This window comes from Salvelinus alpinus, chromosome 2 (genome assembly GCF_045679555.1).
Source record: "Salvelinus alpinus chromosome 2, SLU_Salpinus.1, whole genome shotgun sequence".
Taxonomy (NCBI): Eukaryota; Metazoa; Chordata; class Actinopteri; order Salmoniformes; family Salmonidae; genus Salvelinus; species Salvelinus alpinus.
This window is the reverse complement of record NC_092087.1, coordinates 103,869,247-103,892,779: the sequence shown is the minus strand read 5'-3', so window position 1 is coordinate 103,892,779 and position 23,533 is coordinate 103,869,247. Positions and strand designations below refer to the sequence as shown.

Sequence of the window (23,533 nt, the reverse complement as noted above, 5' to 3'; positions counted from 1 at the left end):
ACACACTATAAAGGACTGTTTCAACCCTGTGGATTATTATCAACACACTGTAAAGGACTGTTTCAACCCTGTGGATTATTATCAACACACTATAAAGGACTGTTTCAACCCTGTGGATTATTATCAACACACTATAAAGGACTGTTTCAACCCTGTGGATTATTATCAACACACTATAAAGGACTGTTTCAACCCTGTGGATTATCATCAACACACTATAAAGGACTGTTTCAACCCTGTGGATTATTATCAACACACTATTAAGGACTGTTTCAACCCTGTGGATTATTATCAACAACACACTATAAAGGACTGTTTCAACCCTGTGGATTATTATCAACACACTATAAAGGACTGTTTCAACCCTGTGGATTATCAACACACTATAAAGGACTGTTTCAACCCTGTGGATTATTATCAACACACTGTAAAGGACTGTTTCAACCCTGTGGATTATTATCAACACACTATAAAGGACTGTTTCAACCCTGTGGATTATTATCAACACACTATAAAGGACTGTTTCAACCCTGTGGATTATTATCAACACACTATAAAGGACTGTTTCAACCCTGTGGATTATCATCAACACACTATAAAGGACTGTTTCAACCCTGTGGATTATTATCAACACACTATTAAGGACTGTTTCAACCCTGTGGATTATTATCAACAACACACTATAAAGGACTGTTTCAACCCTGTGGATTATCATCAACACACTATTAAAGACTGTTTCAACCCTGTGGATTATAAAGGACTGTTTCAACCCTGTGGATTATTATCAACACACTATAAAGGACTGTTTCAACCCTGTGGATTATCATCAACACACTATTAAGGACTGTTTCAACCCTGTGGATTATTAAGGACTGTTTCAACCCTGTGGATTATTATCAACACACTATAAAGGACTGTTTCAACCCTGTGGATTATCATCAACACACTATAAAGGACTGTTTCAACCCTGTGGATTATTATCAACACACTATAAAGGACTGTTTCAACCCTGTGGATTATTATCAACACACTATAAAGAACTGTTTCAACTCTGTGGATTATTATCAACAACACACTATTAAGGACTGTGTCACGTTCCTGACCTGTTTTCTGTTGTTTTTGTCTTTGTTTAGTTACACACTATTAACTTCTTGGGATAGGGGGCAGCATTGGGAAGTTTAAACTGCCTGTTTCTCACGCCCAGAAGCTAGATTATGCATATAATTAGTAGATTTGGATAGAAAACATAGAGTTTCCAAAACTGTTAAAATAATATCTGTGAGTATAACAGAACACATATGGCAGGCAAAAACCTGAGAAAAATCCAACCAGGAAGTGGGAAATCTGAGGTTCGTAGTTTTTTTTAAAGTGATTGCCTAACCAATATCCTGTGTCTATGGGGTCAGATTGCACTTCCTAAGGCTTCCACTAGATGTCATCAGTCTTTAGAAAGTTGTTTCAGGCTTCTATTGTGAGAGAGGATAAGAGAGACTAAGAGGGAAGAGAGAGGGGAGAGAATAAGACCACTCAAAGCAGGTGGCTAAAGCCTTTAGTTGTTTATCGCGCGCGGCCATGAGCTCCGTTCCCTTTCCTTTCTAATGACAACAGAATTGTCTGGTTGTAATATTATTGAAGATTTATGATAAAAACATCCTAAAGATTGATTATATACATCGTTTGACATGTTTCTACGAACTGTAATTGAACTCTGGACTTTGTGCTCGCGCTTTGTGCATTTGGATTACTGGACTACACGCACGAACAAAAAGGAGGTATTTGGACATAAAGATGAACTTTATCGAACAAAACTAACATTTATTGTCTAACATGGAGTTCTGGGAGTGCCATCAGATGAAGATAATCAAAGGTAATTGATTAATTTTAACGCTATTTCTGACTTTTGTGACACCTCTCCTTGGTTGGAAAATGGTTGTATGGTTTTCTGTGGCTAGGCGCTGTCCTAACATAATCGCATGGTGTGCTTTCGCCGTAAAGCCTTTTTTTTTTAATCGGTCACAGTGGCTGGATTAACAAGAAGTGTATCTTTAATCCTATGTATAACACTTGTATCTTTCATCAATGTTTATGATGAGTATTTCTGTAATTTGATGTGACTCTCTGCATTTTCACCGGATGTTTTGTTTTGAGACAATGCATTTCTGAACATAAAGCGCCAATTTCAAATGAGGTTTTTGGACATAAAGATGAACTTTATCGAACAAAACACACATTTATTGTCTAACATGGAGTTCTGGGAGTGCCATTCGGTGAAGATCATCAAAGGTTAGTGATTAATTTTAACGCTATTTCTGACTTTTTTGACACCTCTCCTACTTTGGAAAATGGCTGTATGTTTTTCTATGGCTAGGCGCTGATCTAACATAATCGCATGGTGTGCTTTCGCCGTAAAGCGTTTTTGAAATCGGACACTGTGGCTGGATTTACAACAAGTGTATCTTTAAAATGGTGTAAAATACATGTATGTTTGAGGAATTTTAATTATGGGATTTCTGTTGTTTTGAAATTGGCGCCCTGCAGTTTCACTGGCTGTTGAAGAGGTGGGACGCTACCGTCTCACGTACCCTAGAGAGGTTAAACATAAAATAAGTAAATAAGTAATTTTAAGTGTTAGTCCAAAACTTGATTTTACGCCGAAGACACAAAGCACATCAGTAACATCTCCCCGTTGTTGAAAGGGTTCGACACATGCTGTTTAAATGGACCAATTTCTTATTTAGACGTTCACAGGTTTTCAACATTTTGACTATCGCCGATGTCATATTTTGTGTAAAGTAAAAAATAAGGTGAAATATTTTGGGTAGATGTTCCTAAAACTGATAGTAACTACAATAAACAAAAATATAAATGCAACATGTAAAGTGTTGGATGTTTCATGAGCTGAAAAAAAAGATGGCAGAATTTTTAACATCCCAGTTAGTGAACATTTATTCTTTGCCAAGATAATCCATCCACCTCACAGGTGTGGCATATCAAGAAGCTGATTGAACAGCTTGATTATTACACAGGTGCACCTTGTGCTGGGGATAATAAAAGGCCACTCTAAAATGTGCAGTTGTGTCACACAACAATGCCACAGATGTCTCAGAGGGAGCGTGCAATTGGCATGCTGACTGCAGGAATGTCCACCGGAGCTGTTGCCATGGAATTGAATGTACAACACTAGTCAAAAGTTTGGACTCACCTAGTAAAGGGTTATTCTTTATTTTTACTATTTTCTGCATTGTAGAATAGTGAAGACATCAAAACTATTAAATAACACATTAAATCATGTAGTAACCACAAGTGTTAAAACCTCTTTGGGCTAGGTTGCGGTATTTTGACGTCCGGATGAAAAGCGTTCCCAAAGTAAACCGCCTGCTACTCAGGCCCAGAAGCTAGGATATGCATATAATTGGTAGATTTGGATAGAAAACACTCTAAAGTTTCCAAAACCGTTAGATTAATGTCTGTGAGTATAACAGAACTGAAATGGCAGGCGAAACCCCGAGGACAAACCACCCCCCCCCAAAAAAAAAAAAATCAGCATAACACTGATTTCAATGGCTGGCACTTTTATTATAGGGCGAAATCCTCCCTGATTGCAGTTCCTTGGGCTTCCACTAGATGTCAACAGTCTTTAGAAAGAGTTTCAGGCTGTTTTTTTGGAAAATGAGGGAGAAGTTGTAGTTTTTCTAAGTGGCTCCCATATTGGCTCTAGTGTTTCCAAGCGTATGGCCGAGAGAACGCGTTATTTTTGTTTGTCTCCGGTAAAGACAATAACTGTTCTTTGTCTTAAATTTGATCTAATATTTACGTATCAGGGTACCTAAAGTTTAATTATAAACGTTGTTTGACTTGTTTGGATAAGTTTATTAGTAACGTTTGGGGTTCATTCATTTGTATGCATTTTGATGAAGGGAAATCGGTGGATTATTGACTGAAAGGTGCCAGCTAAACTGAGTTTTTATGGATATAAAGAAGGACTTTATCGAACAAAAGGACAATTTGTAATATAACTAGGACCTTTTGGAGAGCCAACAGAAGAAGATCTTCAAAGGTAAGGCATATATTATATCGCTATTTCTGACTATCGTGTCGCAACTGCCTGGTTGAAATCTGGGTTTCATGTTTTTGTATGCGGGGCACTATCCTCAGATAATCGCATGGTTTGCTTTCGCCGTAAAGCCTTTTTGTAAGCTGACACCGGGGCTGGATTAACAAGAAGTTAAGCTTTATTTTGATGTATTACACTTGTATTTATATGACTTAAATATTTATATTTCTGTTGTTTGAATTCCATGTGTTTTTTAATAGTTTTGATGTCTTCACTATTATTCTACAATAGAAAATCATCAAAATAAAGAAAAACCCTTGAATGAGTAGGTGTTCTAAAGCTTTTGACCTGTAGTGTAGAATAATATTATATATATTAATATTAATGAAGCAATACATACAAATTTGTGTCTTGAGTTTTGTTTGCCTGTTCTACAGTCTGGTAAAGATAGGGGGGTTGACTGGGACAGACAATGTAACATCCATAACGTTTTAAGGAAAGGTTTTTGTAAAACATTCAACTTACATCGGATCATCTTGAAACTGTCTCTCTAAATCTAACTTTCATCAAGGTTTTAGATGGTCTATTGGTTTCTCTCTTTTCATTGGCAGAATCCTTTTTCAGTGTTATGATATTCATAACATCCATATCCACCAGTCCATCTTCCTGTCAACTAACAGAACTCTGCTGGTTGTCCTGGTAACAGATACCAGTCTATCTTCATATCAACTAATAGAACTCTGCTGGTTGTCCTGGTAACAGATACCAGTCTATCTTCCTGTCAACTAACAGAACTCTGCTGGTTGTCCTGGTAACAGATACCAGTGGGCAGATCTATTTATTTGTTCAAACTAAACTACAGCACTTACTTTGATGTGTCAAATCTGATCCTTTCTTCTCTTCTCCTCCTCTCACAGTTCCACTCAGCCCCGTTGTTTTCCTGCAGTCCACCAGCAGCACAGACAACCTCTTCATACCCAGCAGTAAGGTGCTACCGGGAGAGGCACGACACGGGGACTCCGGGAGGGAGGAAGGGCTAGCGTTGTCCTGGTAACGATAAAGAGGGGACACAGACACATATCATTATGGATGCTGATGTCACTGTTGTCATGAAGTGCTTTACAGAAACCCAGCCCAGACCCAGATAGAGCAGGCTGTATGCTAGACCAGACCAAGCTGTACCATCTGGTGTTCTGATCTGGAAAGACTCTTCTCTTCCTTGTCAGCATCAGGATGTTGTTGAGGCTCCCCAGAGGATCCACCATAGTCGTGTCTCTCTCCTGTGTGAACAATCATAGGGTCTTACAAGAGGCATTAATATCTCTAAACAGAGCCTAAAATTTAACGAGAAGATTAACGAGAAGTGTATCTTTAAAATGGTGGATAATACTTGTATGTTTGAGGAATTTTAATAATGAGATTTCTGTTGTTTGAATTTGGCGCCCTGCAATTTCACTGGCTGTTAGCGAGGTGGGACGCTAGCGTCCAGAACGATCCCAGAGAGGTTAATGACAGTTTCAACCCTGTGGATTATTATCAACACACTATAAAGGACTGTTTCAACCCTGTGGATTATTATCAACAACACACTATAAAGGACTGTTTCAACCCTGTGGATTATTATCAACACACTATAAAGGACTGTTTCAACCCTGTGGATTATTATCAACACACTATAAAGGACTGTTTCAACCCTGTGGATTATTATCAACACACTATAAAGGACTGTTTCAACCCTGTGGATTATTATCAACACACTATAAAGGACTGTTTCAACCCTGTGGATTATCAACACACTATAAAGGACTGTTTCAACCCTGTGGATTATTATCAACACACTATAAAGGACTGTTTCAACCCTGTGGATTATTATCAACACACTATAAATGACTGTTTCAACCCTGTGGATTATTATCAACACACTATAAAGGACTGTTTCAACCCTGTGGATTATTATCAACACACTATAAATGACTGTTTCAACCCTGTGGATTATTAAGGACTGTTTCAACCCTGTGGATTATAAAGGACTGTTTCAACCCTGTGGATTATTAAGGACTGTTTCAACCCTGTGGATTATTATCAACACACTATAAAGGACTGTTTCAACCCTGTGGATTATTATCAACACACTATAAAGGACTGTTTCAACCCTGTGGATTATTATCAACGCACTATAAAGGACTGTTTCAACCCTGTGGATTATTATCAACACACTATAAAGGACTGTTTCAACCCTGTGGATTATTATCAACACACTATTAAGGACTGTTTCAACCCTGTGGATTATTATCAACACACTATAAAGGACTGTTTCAACCCTGTGGATTATTATCAACACACTATAAAGGACTGGCTCCCGGCGCTCCTCTTCACGTCATGTTAAAGAACAGTCTTCAGTTGTTCACAATAATCCACAGGGTTGAGCTCCTTGTTGTTTCAATTCAGTCTGTAAACGCCATGGAGATTTCAATCGGATCGGCCTGTCTTACCTTATAGGCCTAACTCAAATACTACGGACCTAATAATCGGATCGGCCTGTTCTTACCTTATAGGCCTAACTCAAATACTACGGCCCTAAGGCCTTTTCTCCAATCTGGGCGTTTCCTTCTCTCTCTATAGCGATGCTGTTTTTCAATGTTAACGTTTTGTTGATGGCCCTCAGGCTTTGTAGCTTTAACAATTCCTACAATACAGAATAAATTATTCAAGTGTAGAACTTCAGTACAATGCCCCTTAAAAAACACGTTTTTTTAACAACTGCAGAGTTTGTGCTGCTGTTTTTAAGACAGTACTCACTGGTGTTAATCAGATCTCCAGTCTCCTCCTCTTCACCCTCCTCCCCCTCTTTCACCGTGACAGTCATATCTTCCTTTTCTTCCTCCTCTTTCACTCTAAAAACATCCTCTTCCTCCTTCACTAACACAGCTTCTTCCTCCCCTTTCACTGTGACAGTCATCTCCCCCTCCTCTTCCTCCTTCACTAACACAGCTTCTTCCTCCCCTTTCCCTGTGACAGTCATCTCCCCCTCTTCCTCCTTCACTAACACAGCTTCTTCCTCCCCCACTAACACAGCTTCTTCCTCCCCTTTCCCTGTGACAGTCATCTCCCCCTCCTCTTCCTCCTTCACTAACACAGCTTCTTCCTCCCCCACTAACACAGCTTCTTCCTCCCCTTTCACTGTGACAGTCATCTCCCCCTCTTCTTCCTCCTTCACTAACACAGCTTCTTCCTCCCCTTTCCCTGTGACAGTTATCTCCCCCTCCTCTTCATCCTTCACTAACACAGCTTCTTCCTCCCCTTTCACTGTGACAGTCATCTCCCCCTCCTCTTCCTCCTTCACTAACACAGCTTCTTCCTCCACTTTCCATGTGACAGTCATCTCCCCCTCCTCTTCCTCCTTCACTAACACAGCTTCTAACTCCCCTTTCCCTGTGACGGTCATCTCCGGATCCTCGCGTTTCACGGTGATATCATCCTCCTCTTCCTCTTTCACGACAATGTTCAGCCCCAGAGCTTCTTTTTCCGACCAGCAGACCTCTTCTTTAATAGGGGTCGAGTAGCTTATTGAGCTCATGGTGGTGGATGTTAGTTGGCTAGCTAGTTAATTAGCATTAGCGACTAGCGTCGTGCTAGGCTATCTTAACAGGTTAGCTGACTAACAACATATATATGACATTTAATAACTAGTAAGCAGACAGACTGTGTGCTTAAAACCCTGCGGTTAATATACACAAAATTGCGAAAAAAGCTCCGACGTTTTGGTTTGCATGTTTGCTAGCAAGCTAACTGTTCACCAGGCCGTCTTGCTGTTGAAAAAGCTTCCCGCTCCGTCCACTAGATTATACGTCACGCAAGAAAAATTACTTGAAAGACTCACATCGCCATCTGCTGACTGGAGTGGGTAACGCAACTTTAATATTCACTCCACCGTGTTTATTCTGCCAAACAATGTCATAACAAAATAACCAGATATTTGTTTCCTTACTTCTTACCGCTTTTGAGAGGCCTTTTGCCTCTTACCAGGCCGTCATTATAAACAACAATTTGTTCTTATTTGACCTGCCTTGTACATACATATATATTTTTTTAAATTAAAGTAACAGCTAATACTCTCTCCTCTACGCAGATTCTGTCCGTACAACCAGGGTTATAAAGTGCAAAGCAATATTTTTGCCGCAACACAATTCTCAAAACTGATCCAAACAAGACAGGCTGGAAGAAAAAAAAATCGCCTGGATAATAATGGTTGAAATGATTAGGCTTCTTCAAGCTATCCTAGTTTAGCCTGGTCGGGATAATCCTACATCCTCTTCGCTCAAGCCGAAACATAGCATTAGTAATTCTCTTCTAATTTCCCATCTATTATGTTCAGTTGGTCCTCGATTCCGTTGACAGCGGCAATATGGAACACTGCGGTTTGTTCGTGTCTGCTTCCTGGTCACATGACCACCATGCATGGAGAGAGAGCGAGCGCAGATCAATATATTTCCTGCTGGATGAAGCCTCAGGCATCTTCTTAAATAAAAAATATGTTTTTACTCTATAACCCAATGCAATTACTTCCTGTCCTTAGCCTTAGGGTTCCACAAAAACAGGAAGTTACCTTTCACAGTATACAGGTGAGTTAAGTGGAAGCCGCTTTTACTCCTCAGAATAATCAGTTATAAACAGTTATAACTTCTACTGACACGCCACTGTTCAGACTGGTAGTTTGGGTATCAACAGAGGCCTCGGACTTGGTCAGGTGTTCATCTGTCTGGAGCTGCTGAAGTGACTACTTCCTGTGATCAGGTGTTCATCTGTCCGGAGCTGCTGAAGTGACTACTTCCTGTGATCAGGTGTTCATCTGTCTGGAGCTACTGAAGTGACTACTTCCTGTGATCAGGCGTTCATCTGTCTGAAGCTACTGAAGTGACTACTTCCTGTGATCAGGTGTTCATCTGTCTGGAGCTGCTGAAGTGACTACTTCCTGTGATCAGGTGTTCATCTGTCTGAAGCTACTGAAGTGACTACTTCCTGTGATCAGGTGTTCATCTGTCTGAAGCTACTGCAGTGACTACTTCCTGTGGACACAGCCACTGTATAAAGGGCAGCTTGGAGGTTTCCTAGAGATCACCAGAGTTTCTGTCTGCTGTGTTAGATGGATGGACATGAAGGCCATGATACAGTCTCAACAGAATCGACTGAGAAACAGGTAAGGCTGAGAACTCCATTGACAGCTGTCCGTTTTATATTATTATCACATTTATATTTCAACATTATTTTTCTACATGTCTTTACCGTCATATTGTCAATATGTCTCATATCAAATGGAAGTGGTTTTTTTTATGTTTAAGGTAACTGGAAGAGTTAGAAAAATCAGCCAATGGCCAGAAATGTCAAACTACACAAACAATCTAGGATGACAGAAAAGGGAACAATCAAACATGATCACTTGTCTTAAAGGGATAGTTTTTCACTTGTCTTAAAGGGATAGTTTTATGGTTTTATCTTTTCATCCAAACCAAGTTTTACTAAACTGGTTGTTTAGCAACATCTCTAATCTCCTGGCTCAAAGCTTTATTTACTAAGCTGGTTGTTTAACGACATCTCTAATCTCCTGGCTCAAAGCTTTATTTACTAAACTGGTTGTTCAGCAACATCTCTAATCTCCTGGCTCAAAGCTTTATTTACTAAACTGGTTGTTTAGCAACATCTCTAATCTCCTGGCTCAAAGCTTTATTTACTAAGCTGGTTGCTTAGCAACATCTCTAATCTCCTGGCTCAAAGCTTTATTTACTAACCTGGTTGTTTAGCAACATCTCTAATCTCCTGGCTCAAAGCTTTATTTACTAAGCTGGTTGCTTAGTAACATCTCTAATCTCCTGGCTCAAAGCTTTATTTACTAAACTGGTTGCTTAGCAACATCTCTAATCTCCTGGCTCTCAGCTTTATTTACTAAACTGGTTGCTTAGCAACATCTCTAATCTCCTGGCTCAAAGCTTTATTTACTAAACTGGTTGCTTAGCAACATCTCTAATCTCCTGGCTCTTTGTTGCAATATAGTGGAGATGGATGGAACCAGTTAAAGATGCATTTACAATGAGGAAGGAGCGAGAAGGGCAGACCTCTTGTCCCATACTTTAAAACATTCAATTAACCTTCTTCTCACACACACGTGGTTATATCAAAGCTTTATTGTGATTGGCTAGGCTGTCTCATTGTTACCAGAATGATTGTCTCACTGTTCATAAACCACTTCAATTAAACTACTCAAGTCTGCAACCCAGAATGTGTAAGAATCTGGTTGAATGAAACAGACGGAGGCCCAGCTATGATAGTCAAAATGTTTATTCACGGGAGCGCTAGTCCGTTGTACAAAACCTTTCATTTTATACTGGCTCCTTACGCACTTACATTCACACACAAACAGTAGGTATCGTACGCACACACTGTATCACTAACCAGCAGACAAAGATTAGGGAGATTGTGGGAAGCACTCCCTGCCCTCCCTCAAGATTAGGGAGGACGTGAGAAGCACTCCCTGCCCTCCCTCAAGGTTATGGAGGATGTGAGAAGTACTCCCTGTCCTCTCCCAAATCTCTCAGAGGCCCCTAGCAAGGTCGGCACCAAATTTTGCTCAGACAGTCTGTGTTTAAGATACTGTAAAGATATAATGTACAGATATATTGTTTTACCCTAATTCTGACTAAAACTACACACATTAATAATAATTGTATGATTCTAATCAATTTCATACAATTATATGGTTTCAGGGTGGAATATCCTAATCATTACTTTAAACATATAAATTCCATTAACACTCATACACATGGCTATATCAAAGGCTATATCAAAGTCTCATTGACAGGTAAAATATGAACTGCAGTAAACAGACAAGAGAAGGAAAGAAGAAGAGAACATCTATTCTGATGGCAGCCAAGTTGGATGGTAGACAGGGTTGATGATGGTGAGTTGGATGGTAGACAGGGTTGACCATGGTGATGGTGAGTTGGATGGTAGACAGGGTTGACCATGGTGATGGTGAGTTGGATGGTAGACAGGGTTGATCATGGTGAGTTGGATGGTAGACAGGGTTGATCATGGTGAGTTGGATGGTAGACAGGGTTGATTATGGTGAGTTGGATGGTAGACAGGGTTGATCATGGTGAGTTGGATGGTAGACAGGGTTGATCATGGTGATGGTGAGTTGGATGGTAGACAGGGTTGACCATGGTGATGGTGAGTTGGATGGTAGACAGAGTTGACCATGGTGATGGTGAGTTGGATGGTAGACAGGGTTGATCATGGTGAGTTGGATGGTGGACAGGGTTGATCGTGGTGATGGTGAGTTGGATGGTGGACAGGGTTGAACATTTTAAAACGGACCCTTGCGTTATCCCTAAGGACAAACTTGCCTGAAACTTGCAGAGAGAGGGGGAGGAGCTACCTCCCTGCTTTCTTTGAGCTGACCAATCCACTGTTAACTTGTCATGGATCATTTTAATGACCGGTATACGCCTACACCATTCTGTTGTTGGGGTACGCCCACACCATTCTGTTGTTGGGGTACGCCCACACCATTCTGTTGTTGGGGTACGCCCACACCATTCTGTTGTTGGGGTACGCCCACACCATTCAAACACAGGCTATTTCACTCATATTGTAATGAATAGAAACGTGGAATTAAATGGACAGTTAAAGTTCCCTTGTTCCACCAATCATGGCCACATTAAGAAAGCTCACCCTGCACGGCTTCTCTCCGATAGTCTACCATTAACTGGAAAGGTTACCCACCATTGTGGTGTTTTCTCTTGTGTGCAGACAGGGTTCCTGACTGACTGAACTTCTTCCCACACTGATCACAGCCAAAAGGCTTCTCTCCAGTGTGTGTTCTCTTGTGTCCAGCCAGGCTTCCTGACTGAGCGAACCTCTTCCCACACTGATCACAGCCAAAAGGCTTCTCTCCAGTGTGTGTTCGCATGTGCACTTTTAAATCCCCTGAAGTAGTACAACGCAGCCCACAGTCTGAGCAGTGGTAAGGCTTTTCGCCAGTGTGTATTCGCTGGTGTAAAATCAACTGCCCAGACTGATTGAATCTTTTCCCACAGTCAGAGCAGTGGAATGGTTTCTCTCCTGTGTGTGTTCTCCGGTGTATTTTAAGTCCACCTGAAGAGGCTAAGCTCATTCCGCAGTCAGAGCAGTGGTAAGGTTTCTCCCCTGTGTGTGTTCTCTGGTGTGTTTTTAAACTGCCTGACTCAGGAAAGCTTTTCCCACAGTCGGCACAATGGTAAGGCTTCTCTCCGGTGTGTGTTCTCTGGTGTACTTTTAAATGGTCTGACTTGCCAAAGCTTCTCCCACAGTCAGTACAATGGTAAGGCCTCTCTCCCGTGTGGGTTCGAAGGTGTGACGCCAGACTTCCTGATGTAACACAACTTTTGCCACATACATCACAGTTATAAGGCTTCTCTCCTGTGTGTACTCTCTGATGTACCTTCAGGTGACTTGAATTTATAAAGCCTATTCCACAGTCTGAGCAGCGGTATGGTTTCTCTCCAGAGTGTATTCTCATGTGTACAGTCAAGTGTGCTGACTGAGCGAATCTCTTCCCACACTGATCACAGCTAAAAGGCTTCTCGCCTGTGTGTGTTCGTTGGTGCACTATCAGTCCGTCTGATCTAGCAAAACTCTTACTACAGCTGAAGCAGTAGTAAGGTTTCTCACCTGTGTGTGTTCGCTGGTGCAGCTCTAAATCCCTTGATGTTGAAAAGTTACTTCCACAATCTGAACAGTGGTGAAGCTTCTGGCCCAGGTGTCTGCGCTGGTGTGTTCTCAGGTTGCTTGCCTGAGTAAAACTCTTCCCGCAGTCCGAACAGTGGTAAGGTTTCTCTCCAGTGTGTGTTCTACGGTGTTGTATCAGGGAGTTCGAGCTAGGAAATCTCTTCCCACATTGATCACAGCTGTAAGGTTTCTCTCCTGTGTGTATGCGCCGGTGCTGTATCAGATTTCTTGAATGAGCAAAACTCTTCCCACAGTCAGAGCAGTGGTAAGGCTTCTCTCCGGTGTGTGTTCTCTGGTGCACCTTATTACCCTGTGATGATGAAAAGCTCTTCTCACAGACTAAGCAGTGGTAAGGCTTCTCTTGTGTGTGTGTCCGCCGATGAATTTTCAGGTTGCCTAATTGAACAAAACTCTTCCCACAGTCTGTGCAGTGAAACGGTTTTGCTCCTGTGTGTATTTGTTGGTGACTTGTCAGGGATCCCGACTTAGTAAATCTCCTCCCACATTGATCACAGCTAAAAGGTTTCTCTCCTTTGTGGGTCAGCTGGTGTTTTGTTAGGTTTCCTAGTTGCAAATTACTTATCCCGCAGTCTGAAGAGCTATAAGTTCTCTCCCCAGTATGAATTCTCTGGTGTGTTTCAAGTTTTGCTGAAGAGGTGAAACTCTTTCCACAGTCAGAGCAGCGGTGGGGTTTCTTCCCTGCAAGTCTCTGCTGGTGTTTGAGGTGTTCTGATCTGGAGAGACTGTTCTCTGCCTCGTCAGCGTCACGTTGGTTAGCCTCCCCAGATATACCTCTTCTACTGAGAGAGCGACGGCTACGGCTGCGCCCTGTGAAACAACGACAGACAGTTAAGGGTTCCTTCTTCATATCGAAGACAGACCAAGGCCCAGCTTTTCAAACTCATGTGATCGGATTTTTAGAATTTCGGATCGTTTAAAAATCGTCAATGTAAACCAATGGGGTAGGAGTGCTTCTAAATTTTAAGAAGGTTAGTGATCGTATTGAATGGTAATTAAGAACATCGAAGGGAGTGTCCCAAAATAAATGGTTTATATTCTTATACATACCACTCAGCCCCGTTGTTTTCCTGCAGTCCACCAGCAGCACAGACAACCTCTTCATACCCTGCAGTAAGGCGCTACCGGGAGAGCGTTGTCCTGGTAACCATAAAGAGGGGACACAGACACATATCATTATGGATGCTGATGTCACTGCTGTCATGACGGGTAAAACACAATGATGATCTGATCTCATGTTAGAACACTGAAGGGTAAAACACAATGATCTGATCTGAGATCTGAGTCTAGATTACATTGGTTGCGGCGCCAAAGTATTTATACAATAACACATTTATTGCATATATACTTTCCTAATAAAAGTGCTTTTATAATAATACTTGATTAGTACAAACACTTATTACAGATACATGGCTTTTTAATTTAACTAAAAAGGTAAACATTTTCTGCTTTCATTCTGTTTTTACATGTCCAATGGTTAACTCCATGTTGACCCAGCTCTGTACACTCCCATGGATTCTGCTTTTACATGTCCAATGGTTAACTCCATGTTGACCCAGCTCTGTACACTCCCATGGATTCTGCTTTTACATGTCCAATGGTTTACTCCATGTTGACCCAGCTCTGTACACTCCCATGGATTCTGTTTTTACATGTTCAATGGTTAACTCTATGTTGATCCAGCTCTGTTCATTCACCAGAGCTCAGCCTTTATTCTGCGTATATAGGTCTATTAAAACTTCTTATGGCTGCAATCCCGTTAACGGGATCGATATGACAACAGCCAGTGAAAATGCAGGGCGCCAAATTAAAACAGAAATCTCATAATTAAAATTCCTCAAACATACATGTATCTTATACAATTTTAAATGTAATCTTGTTGTTAATCCCATCAAAGTGTCCGATTTCAAATAGGCTTTTCAGCGAAAGCACCACAAACGATTATGTTAGATCACCGCAAATCACAGACAAACACAGTCATTTTTCCAGCCAAAGACCAGTCACAAAAAGCAGAAATAGAGATAAAATGAATCACTAACCTTTGATGGTCATCAGATGACACTCATAGGACTTCATGTTACACAATACATATGTTTTGTTCGATTAAGTTCATATTTATATCCAAAAACCTCAGTTTACATTGGCGCCATGTTCAGAAATGCCTCCAAAATATCCGGAGAAAATGCAGAGAGCCACGTCAAATAACAGAAATACTCATCATAAACTTTGATGAAAGATACATGTTTTACATAGAATTAAAGATACTTGTTCTTAATGCAACCGCTGTGTCAGATTTCAAAAAGCTTTACGGCAAAACACAATATTCAATCATCTGAAAACAGCATTCAGCCACAAAAGCAAGCCATACTGTTACCCGCCATATTGTGCAGTCAACAAAACTCATAAAAAGCATTATAAATCTTCACTTACCTTTGCTGATCTTCGTCGGAATGCACTCCCAGGACTCCCATAAGAAATGTTTGTTTTGTTCAGTAATGTCCATCATTTATGTCCAAATAGCTATTTTTGTTAGGGTGTTTGGTAAACAAATCCAACGTCAGGAAGCGCGTTCACTAAAAGCTGACGAAATGTCCAAAAGTTCCATAACAGTCAGTAGAAACATGTCAAACGATGTTTTGAATCAATCTTTAGAATGTTGTTAACATAAATCTTGAATAACGTTCCAACAGGAGAATTACATTGACATCAGATAAGCGATGGAACATAGCTCCTTCTCATGTGAACGCGGATGGTTAGAGCATGGTCAGGTCATGACAGACCTGACTAATTCCCCTCTCATTCGGGCCCCCCTTCACAGTAGAGGCATCAGACAAGGTTCTACAGACTGTTGACATCTAGTGGAAGCCGTAGGAAGTGCAAACTCATCCATATCTCGCTGTGAATTCAATAGGATATTGGTTGAATATCGACCAGCCTCAGAATTCCCACTTCCTGTTTGGATTTTTTCTCTGGTTTTTGCCTGCCATAGGAGTTCTGTTATACTCACAGATATCATTCAAACAGTTTTAGAAACTTCAGGGTGTTTCCTATCCAATATGAATAATAATATGCATATATTAGCAACTGGATTTGAGGAGCAGGCAGTTTACTATGGGCACCTCTGTGCACCTTTCATCCAAGCTACTCAATACTGCCCCTGCAGCCATAAGAAGTTAATTAACCCTATGTTGATTCTGCTCACTACTTCTGGGAGAACAGTCTAGATACTGGAAAATCCCCATATTACTGGAAATTCTCCAAAACTGTTACCCTAGGTCAGGGATGCCAGAGACCAATTATAATATGCTTTACCCAGACCATGTGCTGTTCCCCTAGTTCAGGGATGCCAGAGACCAATTATAATATGATTTACCCAGACCACGTGCTGTTACCCTAGGTCAGGGATGCCAGAGACCAATTATAATATGCTACAGTAGGCGTCTGCAACAAGTACCAAAATAAAATAGATTTTAAGCAAATGTCTGGTTCCAACAACTTGAGCAATCTGTTATAAAAACCCATTTGTCAGTCATGAATATAAGGAATCCATAATGTGTTTGTTTACATTGATAATCATGCGTAAAACGAATCATCATTTTTATAAAAACATCACGACTAGTCATGTGATTATAAACCAATGAATCCATCGATGGTGTAGTCTAGACTTTGCTTCTCTCGCTCCGGGGTAAAGCCTCCCCTCACTAGTGTGAAGGGTGGTTTTGTTCTCTTTTTAACAAAAATATATGCCTTATAGAAATAAGACATGTTAATCACAAAACATAGCGTGACTGCAGAAAAGCTGTTGTTAATCTAGGGTGTCGACTGTGCAGAAGGTTGAGACAAAATGGAAAAATGCTGAATAACAAGAAAACAGGAACTGAGCAGTGTAGCCACCGACAACTCAGCTCAAACTTCACAACAAACACTTCTGGATATCTGGATCCTGTGTGCTGTGAGGCTGGGACCAGCCTGGGCACCACCGATAGGCTAGCAAGTTTAAACCACGCTAAGCCTCTACTGTGATAGGCCAGCTCAGAAGTTGGAACTACATCTGTCACAGTATAAAAGAAGATGTCTGTACTATTTCAGTCAGTTCTCTGCTTTACCCTGCGTGGTGATACAGTGAACCCGTATATACGAAAATTGCATTTACCATTTATCGCTTATGTTAAATAAAAACACTTAAAAGTATATTCGGTGACTCAATCACATTTTATCCTGATACCAGATTCGATTGACGCAACCCTTTACCTACAGATCTAGGATCAGCATGCGCTCTCCCAATCCTAACTTTAACTATTAGGGTGAAAAATGCAAAAACTTCACCCTACACCTACTTCCTCAGACATCAAGAACTAGGTTGACTTCAAGTTAAACTTTGTTTGGTGGCCAGTACATTCTGTTCTTTCCGAAAGAATAAAACAAAGTATGGCAGCCTTTACATTGTGGGCTCAAAGGAAGGCTACAAGTAACCAGCTAAACTACACAAATAATTTCCCAAAAGTCAAGGACCGTTAAAACAGGTAAAAGCAGGAAGTAGACTACTTTGACAGGATATAACAGAGTACTGGGGGGGGGGGGGGGGTTGATAGGATATAACAGAGTGCTGTGGGGGGGGGTTGATAGGATATAACAGAGTACTGGGGGGGGTTGATAGGATATAACAGAGTGCTGTGGGGGGGGGGGGGTGATAGGATATAACAGAGTACTGGGGGGGGGGGGTTGATAGGATATAACAGAGTACTGGGGGGGGGTTGATAGGATATAACAGAGTACTGGGGGGGGGGGGGTTGATAGGATATAACAGAGTGCTGTGGGGGGGGGGGGTTGATAGGATATAACAGAGTGCTGTGGGGGGGGGGGGGGTTGATAGGATATAACAGAGTGCTGTGGGGGGGGGGGGGGGTTGATAGGATATAACAGAGTGCTGTGGGGGGGGGGGGGTTGATAGGATATAACAGAGTGCTGTGGGGGGGGGGGGTTGATAGGATATAACAGAGTGCTGTGGGGGGGGGGGGGGGGGGTTGATAGGATATAACAGAGTGCTGTGGGGGGGGGGGGGGGGTTGATAGGATATAACAGAGTGCTGTGGGGGGGGGGGGTTGATAGGATATAACAGAGTGCTGTGGGGGGGGGGGGGGGGTTGATAGGATATAACAGAGTGCTGTGGGGGGGGGGGGGGTTGATAGGATATAACAGAGTGCTGTGGGGGGGGGGGGTTGATAGGATATAACAGAGTGCTGTGGGGGGGGGGGGGTTGATAGGATATAACAGAGTGCTGTGGGGGGGGGGGGTTGATAGGATATAACAGAGTGCTGTGGGGGGGGGGGTGATAGGATATAACAGAGTGCTGTGGGGGGGGGGTTGATAGGATATAACAGAGTGCTGTGGGGGGGGGGGGGGTTGATAGGATATAACAGAGTGCTGTGGGGGGGGGGGGGTTGATAGGATATAACAGGGTGCTGTGTGGGGGGGGGTTGATAGGATATAACAGAGTGCTGTGGGGGGGGGTTGATAGGATATAACAGAGTGCTGTGGGGGGGGGGGTTGATAGGATATAACAGAGTGCTGTGGGGGGGGGGGGTTGATAGGATATAAGAGTGCTGTGGGGGGGGGGGTTGATAGGATATAACAGAGTGCTGTGGGGGGGGGGGGGGTTGATAGGATATAACAGAGTGTTGTGGGGGGGTTGATAGGATATAACAGAGTGCTGTGGGGGGGGGGGGGGTTGATAGGATATAAGAGAGTGCTGTGGGGGGGGGGGGGTTGATAGGATATAACAGAGTGCTGTGGGGGGGGGGGGGTTGATAGGATATAACAGAGTGTTGTGGGGGGGTTGATAGGATATAACAGAGTGTTGTGGGGGGGTTGATAGGATATAACAGAGTGCTGTGGGGGGGGGGGGGTTGATAGGATATAACAGAGTGTTGTGGGGGGGTTGATAGGATATAACAGAGTGCTGGGGGGGGGGGGTTGATAGGATATAACAGAGTGCTGTTGGGGGGGGGGGGTTGATAGGATATAACAGAGTGCTGTGGGGGGGGGGGTTGATAGGATATAACAGAGTGCTGTGGGGGGGGGGGGGGGGTGATAGGATATAACAGAGTGCTGTGGGGGGGGGGGTTGATAGGATATAACAGAGTGCTGTGGGGGGGGGTTGATAGGATATAACAGAGTGCTGTGGGGGGGGTTGATAGGATATAACAGAGTGCTGTGGGGGGGGGGGGGGTTGATAGGATATAACAGAGTGCTGTGGGGGGGGGGTTGATAGGATATAACAGGGTGCTGTGGGGGGGGGGGGGTTGATAGGATATAACAGAGTGCTGTGGGGGGGGGGGTTGATAGGATATAACAGAGTGCTGTGGGGGGGGGGTTGATAGGATATAACAGAGTGCTGTGGGGGGGGGGGTTGATAGGATATAACAGAGTGCTGTGGGGGGGGGGGGGTTGATAGGATATAACAGGGTGCTGTGGGGGGGGGGGTTGATAGGATATAACAGAGTGCTATGGGGTTGATAGGATATAACAGAGTGCTGTGGGGGGGGGGGGGGGTGATAGGATATAACAGAGTGCTGTGGGGGGGTTAATAGGATATAACAGGGTGCTGTGGGGGGGGGGTTGATAGGATATAACAGAGTGCTGTGGGGGGGGTTAATAGGATATAACAGGGTGCTGTGGGGGGGGGGGTTGATAGGATATAACAGAGTGCTGTGGGGGGGGGGGGGGTTGATAGGATATAACAGAGTGCTGTGGGGGGGGGGGGTGATAGGATATAACAGAGTGCTGTGGGGGGGGGTTGATAGGATATAACAGGGTGCTGTGGGGGGGGGGGTTGATAGGATATAACAGAGTGCTGTGGGGGGGGGGGGTTGATAGGATATAACAGAGTGCTGTGGGGGGGGGGGGGTTGATAGGATATAACAGAGTGCTGTGGGGGGGGGGGGGGGTTGATAGGATATATCAGAGTGCTGTGGGGGGGGGGGTTGATAGGATATAACAGAGTGCTGTGGGGGGGGGGTTGATAGGATATAACAGAGTGCTGTGGGGGGGGGGGGGGTTGATAGGATATAACAGAGTACTGGGGGGGGGGGGGTTGATAGGATATAACAGAGCGCTGTGGGGGGGGGGGGGGTGATAGGATATAACAGAGTGCTGTGGGGGGGGGGGGGTTGATAGGATATAACAGAGTGCTGTGGGGGGGGGTTGATAGGATATAACAGAGTGCTGTGGGGGGGGGGTTGATAGGATATAACAGAGTGCTGTGGGGGGGGGGGGGTTGATAGGATATAACAGAGTGCTGTGGGGGGGGGGGTTGATAGGATATAACAGAGTGCTGTGGGGGGGGGGGGTTGATAGGATATAACAGAGTGCTGTGGGGGGGGGGGGTTGATAGGGTATAACAGAGTGCTGTGGGGGGGGGGGGGTGATAGGATATAACAGAGTGCTGTGGGGGGGGGGGGTTGATAGGATATAACAGAGTGCTGTGGGGGGGGGGGGTTGATAGGATATAACAGAGTGCTGTGGGGGGGGGGGGTTGATAGGATATAACAGAGTGCTGTGGGTGGGGGGGTTGATAGGATATAACAGAGTGTTGTGGGTGGGGGGGGTTGATAGGATATAACAGAGTGTTGTGGGTGGGGGGGGTTGATAGGATATAACAGAGTGCTGTGGGGGGGGGTTGATAGGATATAACAGAGTGCTGTGGGGGGGGGGGGGTTGATAGGATATAACAGAGTGTTGTGGGTGGGGGGGGGTTGATAGGATATAACAGAGTGCTGTGGGGGGGGGGGGGGGTTGATAGGATATAACAGAGTGCTGTGGGGGGGGGGGTTGATAGGATATAACAGAGTGCTGTGGGGGGGGTTGATAGGATATAACAGAGTGTTGTGGGGGGGGTTGATAGGATATAACAGAGTGCTGTGGGGGGGGGGGGGTTGATAGGATATAACAGAGTGCTGTGGGGGGGGTTGATAGGATATAACAGAGTGCTGTGGGGGGGGGGTTGATAGGATATAACAGAGTGCTGTGGGGGGGGGTTGATAGGATATAACAGAGTGCTGTGGGGGGGGGTTGATAGGATATAACAGAGTGCTGTGGGGGGGGGGGGTTGATAGGATATAACAGAGTGTTGTGGGGGGGGGGGGTTGATAGGATATAACAGAGTGCTGTGGGGGGGGGGGTTGATAGGATATAACAGAGTGCTGTGGGGGGGGGGGGTTGATAGGATATAACAGAGTGCTGTGGGGGGGGGGGGTTGATAGGATATAACAGAGTGCTGTGGGGGGGGTTGATAGGATATAACAGAGTGCTGTGGGGGGGGGGGTTGATAGGATATAACAGAGTGCTGTGGGGGGGGGGTTGATAGGATATAACAGAGTGCTGTGGGGGGGGGGGGTTGATAGAATATAACAGAGTGCTGTGGGGGGGGTTGATAGGATATAACAGGGTGCTGTGGGGGGGGGGGTTGATAGGATATAACAGAGTGCTGTGGGGGGGGGGGTTGATAGGATATAACAGAGTGCTGTGGGGGGGGGGGGGTTGATAGGATATAACAGAGTGCTGTGGGGGGGGGGGGGGTTGATAGGATATATCAGAGTGCTGTGGGGGGGGGGGTTGATAGGATATAACAGAGTGCTGTGGGGGGGGGTTGATAGGATATAACAGAGTGCTGTGGGGGGGGGGGGGTTGATAGGATATAACAGAGTACTGGGGGGGGGGGGGTTGATAGGATATAACAGAGCGCTGTGGGGGGGGGGGGGGTGATAGGATATAACAGAGTGCTGTGGGGGGGGGGGGGTTGATAGGATATAACAGAGTGCTGTGGGGGGGGGTTGATAGGATATAACAGAGTGCTGTGGGGGGGGGGTTGATAGGATATAACAGAGTGCTGTGGGGGGGGGGGGTTGATAGGATATAACAGAGTGCTGTGGGGGGGGGGTTGATAGGATATAACAGAGTGCTGTGGGGGGGGGGGGGTTGATAGGGTATAACAGAGTGCTGTGGGGGGGGGGGGGTGATAGGATATAACAGAGTGCTGTGGGGGGGGGGGGTTGATAGGATATAACAGAGTGCTGTGGGGGGGGGGGGGTTGATAGGATATAACAGAGTGCTGTGGGTGGGGGGGTTGATAGGATATAACAGAGTGTTGTGGGTGGGGGGGGTTGATAGGATATAACAGAGTGTTGTGGGTGGGGGGGGTTGATAGGATATAACAGAGTGCTGTGGGGGGGGGGGTTGATAGGATATAACAGAGTGCTGTGGGGGGGGGGGGGGTTGATAGGATATAACAGAGTGTTGTGGGTGGGGGGGGGTTGATAGGATATAACAGAGTGCTGTGGGGGGGGGGGGGGGTTGATAGGATATAACAGAGTGCTGTGGGGGGGGGGGTTGATAGGATATAACAGAGTGCTGTGGGGGGGGTTGATAGGATATAACAGAGTGTTGTGGGGGGGGTTGATAGGATATAACAGAGTGCTGTGGGGGGGGGGGGTTGATAGGATATAACAGAGTGCTGTGGGGGGGGTTGATAGGATATAACAGAGTGCTGTGGGGGGGGGGTTGATAGGATATAACAGAGTGCTGTGGGGGGGGGTTGATAGGATATAACAGAGTGCTGTGGGGGGGGGTTGATAGGATATAACAGAGTGCTGTGGGGGGGGGTTGATAGGATATAACAGAGTGCTGTGGGGGGGGGGGGGTTGATAGGATATAACAGAGTGTTGTGGGGGGGGGGGTTGATAGGATATAACAGAGTGCTGTGGGGGGGGGGGTTGATAGGATATAACAGAGTGCTGTGGGGGGGGGGGTTGATAGGATATAACAGAGTGCTGTGGGGGGGGGGGTTGATAGGATATAACAGAGTGCTGTGGGGGGGGTTGATAGGATATAACAGAGTGCTGTGGGGGGGGGGGTTGATAGGATATAACAGAGTGCTGTGGGGGGGGGGTTGATAGGATATAACAGAGTGCTGTGGGGGGGGGGGGTTGATAGAATATAACAGAGTGCTGTGGGGGGGGTTGATAGGATAACAGAGTGATGGGGGGGGGGGTATACTCCTTATGTCCTATTGAAAATATATTTAAGTGGTTTAGATGGTACAATGATTCTCTACACTATGCGTGCTTCTTTTGTCACACACTGAAATGAGGTAAACTATTTTTTTTTTAAACTGCAACGAGGAAATGGCGGAGCGATTTATGCATATGGCCACTAACTTTCAGCATGCGACTTCACAGTGAAATGGTTGCTAACAAACCTTCCCAACGAGTTTTAAAATAATAAATACATTATTTTCATGTACAAAAACAGCACAAAGGTCAATAGCATTTCGCTACACCCGCAATAATAGTTTATGTTACCCATAGCATTTGTTTTGACCGTTAAACGGGTGTGGTGTAAAAGCAGGAAGTTGGCTACAAAGACCCCTCGTCTTAAATGTTTACTTGTATAAAAACTCACCTGATTCATTGTAGATTCTTCCGTTATTGTCGATTGCAGAGTTCAGGCGAAGTTAACCAGATGGGAATGTTTATGTCTAGTCTACTGATATTGTAGATTAGGGAGGTAGATATCCGAGACGTTATATTTCAACATGTGGCTCTCTGCCCAAAATCACAAGACAAAAGAGCCGAGGCTCCGCCTTCACTTCCGGTGTTGTGCAGAAAAGCCCCGCCTACTCAATTCTTCATTGCTGCAACT

General features: G+C 44.3%; 2 protein-coding genes across 3 annotated transcripts in view; both read right to left on the bottom strand.

Annotated features, from left to right (window-relative positions):
* Nucleotides 1-7,893, bottom strand: part of LOC139546584 (endothelial zinc finger protein induced by tumor necrosis factor alpha-like) — a 76,774-nt gene extending 68,881 nt beyond the window's left edge. For both annotated transcript variants that reach the window (XM_071355143.1, XM_071355137.1), the window contains exons 1-3: nt 6,854-7,893; nt 5,237-5,334; nt 4,924-5,101 (exon numbers count right to left, since the gene is read on the bottom strand). In XM_071355143.1, the coding sequence (XP_071211244.1) occupies nt 4,924-5,101; nt 5,237-5,334; nt 6,854-7,631 (1,054 nt within the window). In that variant the 5' untranslated portion in view covers nt 7,632-7,893. The remainder of the gene's footprint in view (nt 1-4,923; nt 5,102-5,236; nt 5,335-6,853) is intronic.
* A 2,476-nt stretch (nt 7,894-10,369) lies between these two features.
* LOC139546659 (zinc finger protein 658B-like) lies at nt 10,370-23,533 on the bottom strand. Its single transcript, XM_071355296.1, has 3 exons — nt 23,294-23,533; nt 13,886-13,975; nt 10,370-13,645 (listed from the first exon to the last, which is right to left on the bottom strand). The coding sequence occupies exons 2-3, from the start codon at nt 13,938-13,940 to the stop codon at nt 11,826-11,828; spliced, it is 1,875 nt and encodes a 624-aa protein (XP_071211397.1). The 5' UTR covers nt 13,941-13,975; nt 23,294-23,533; the 3' UTR covers nt 10,370-11,825.

Excerpts from the sequence above, each read along its gene's own strand:
- LOC139546659 (XM_071355296.1), bottom strand. The coding sequence starts at position 13,940 with ATGAAGAGGTTGTCTGTGCTGCTGGTGGACTGCAGGAAAACAACGGGG. Across the intron at positions 13,646-13,885 it reads GAAAACAACGGGGCTGAGTG|GGCGCAGCCGTAGCCGTCGC; the intron begins GTATGTATAAGA and ends GTTGTTTCACAG.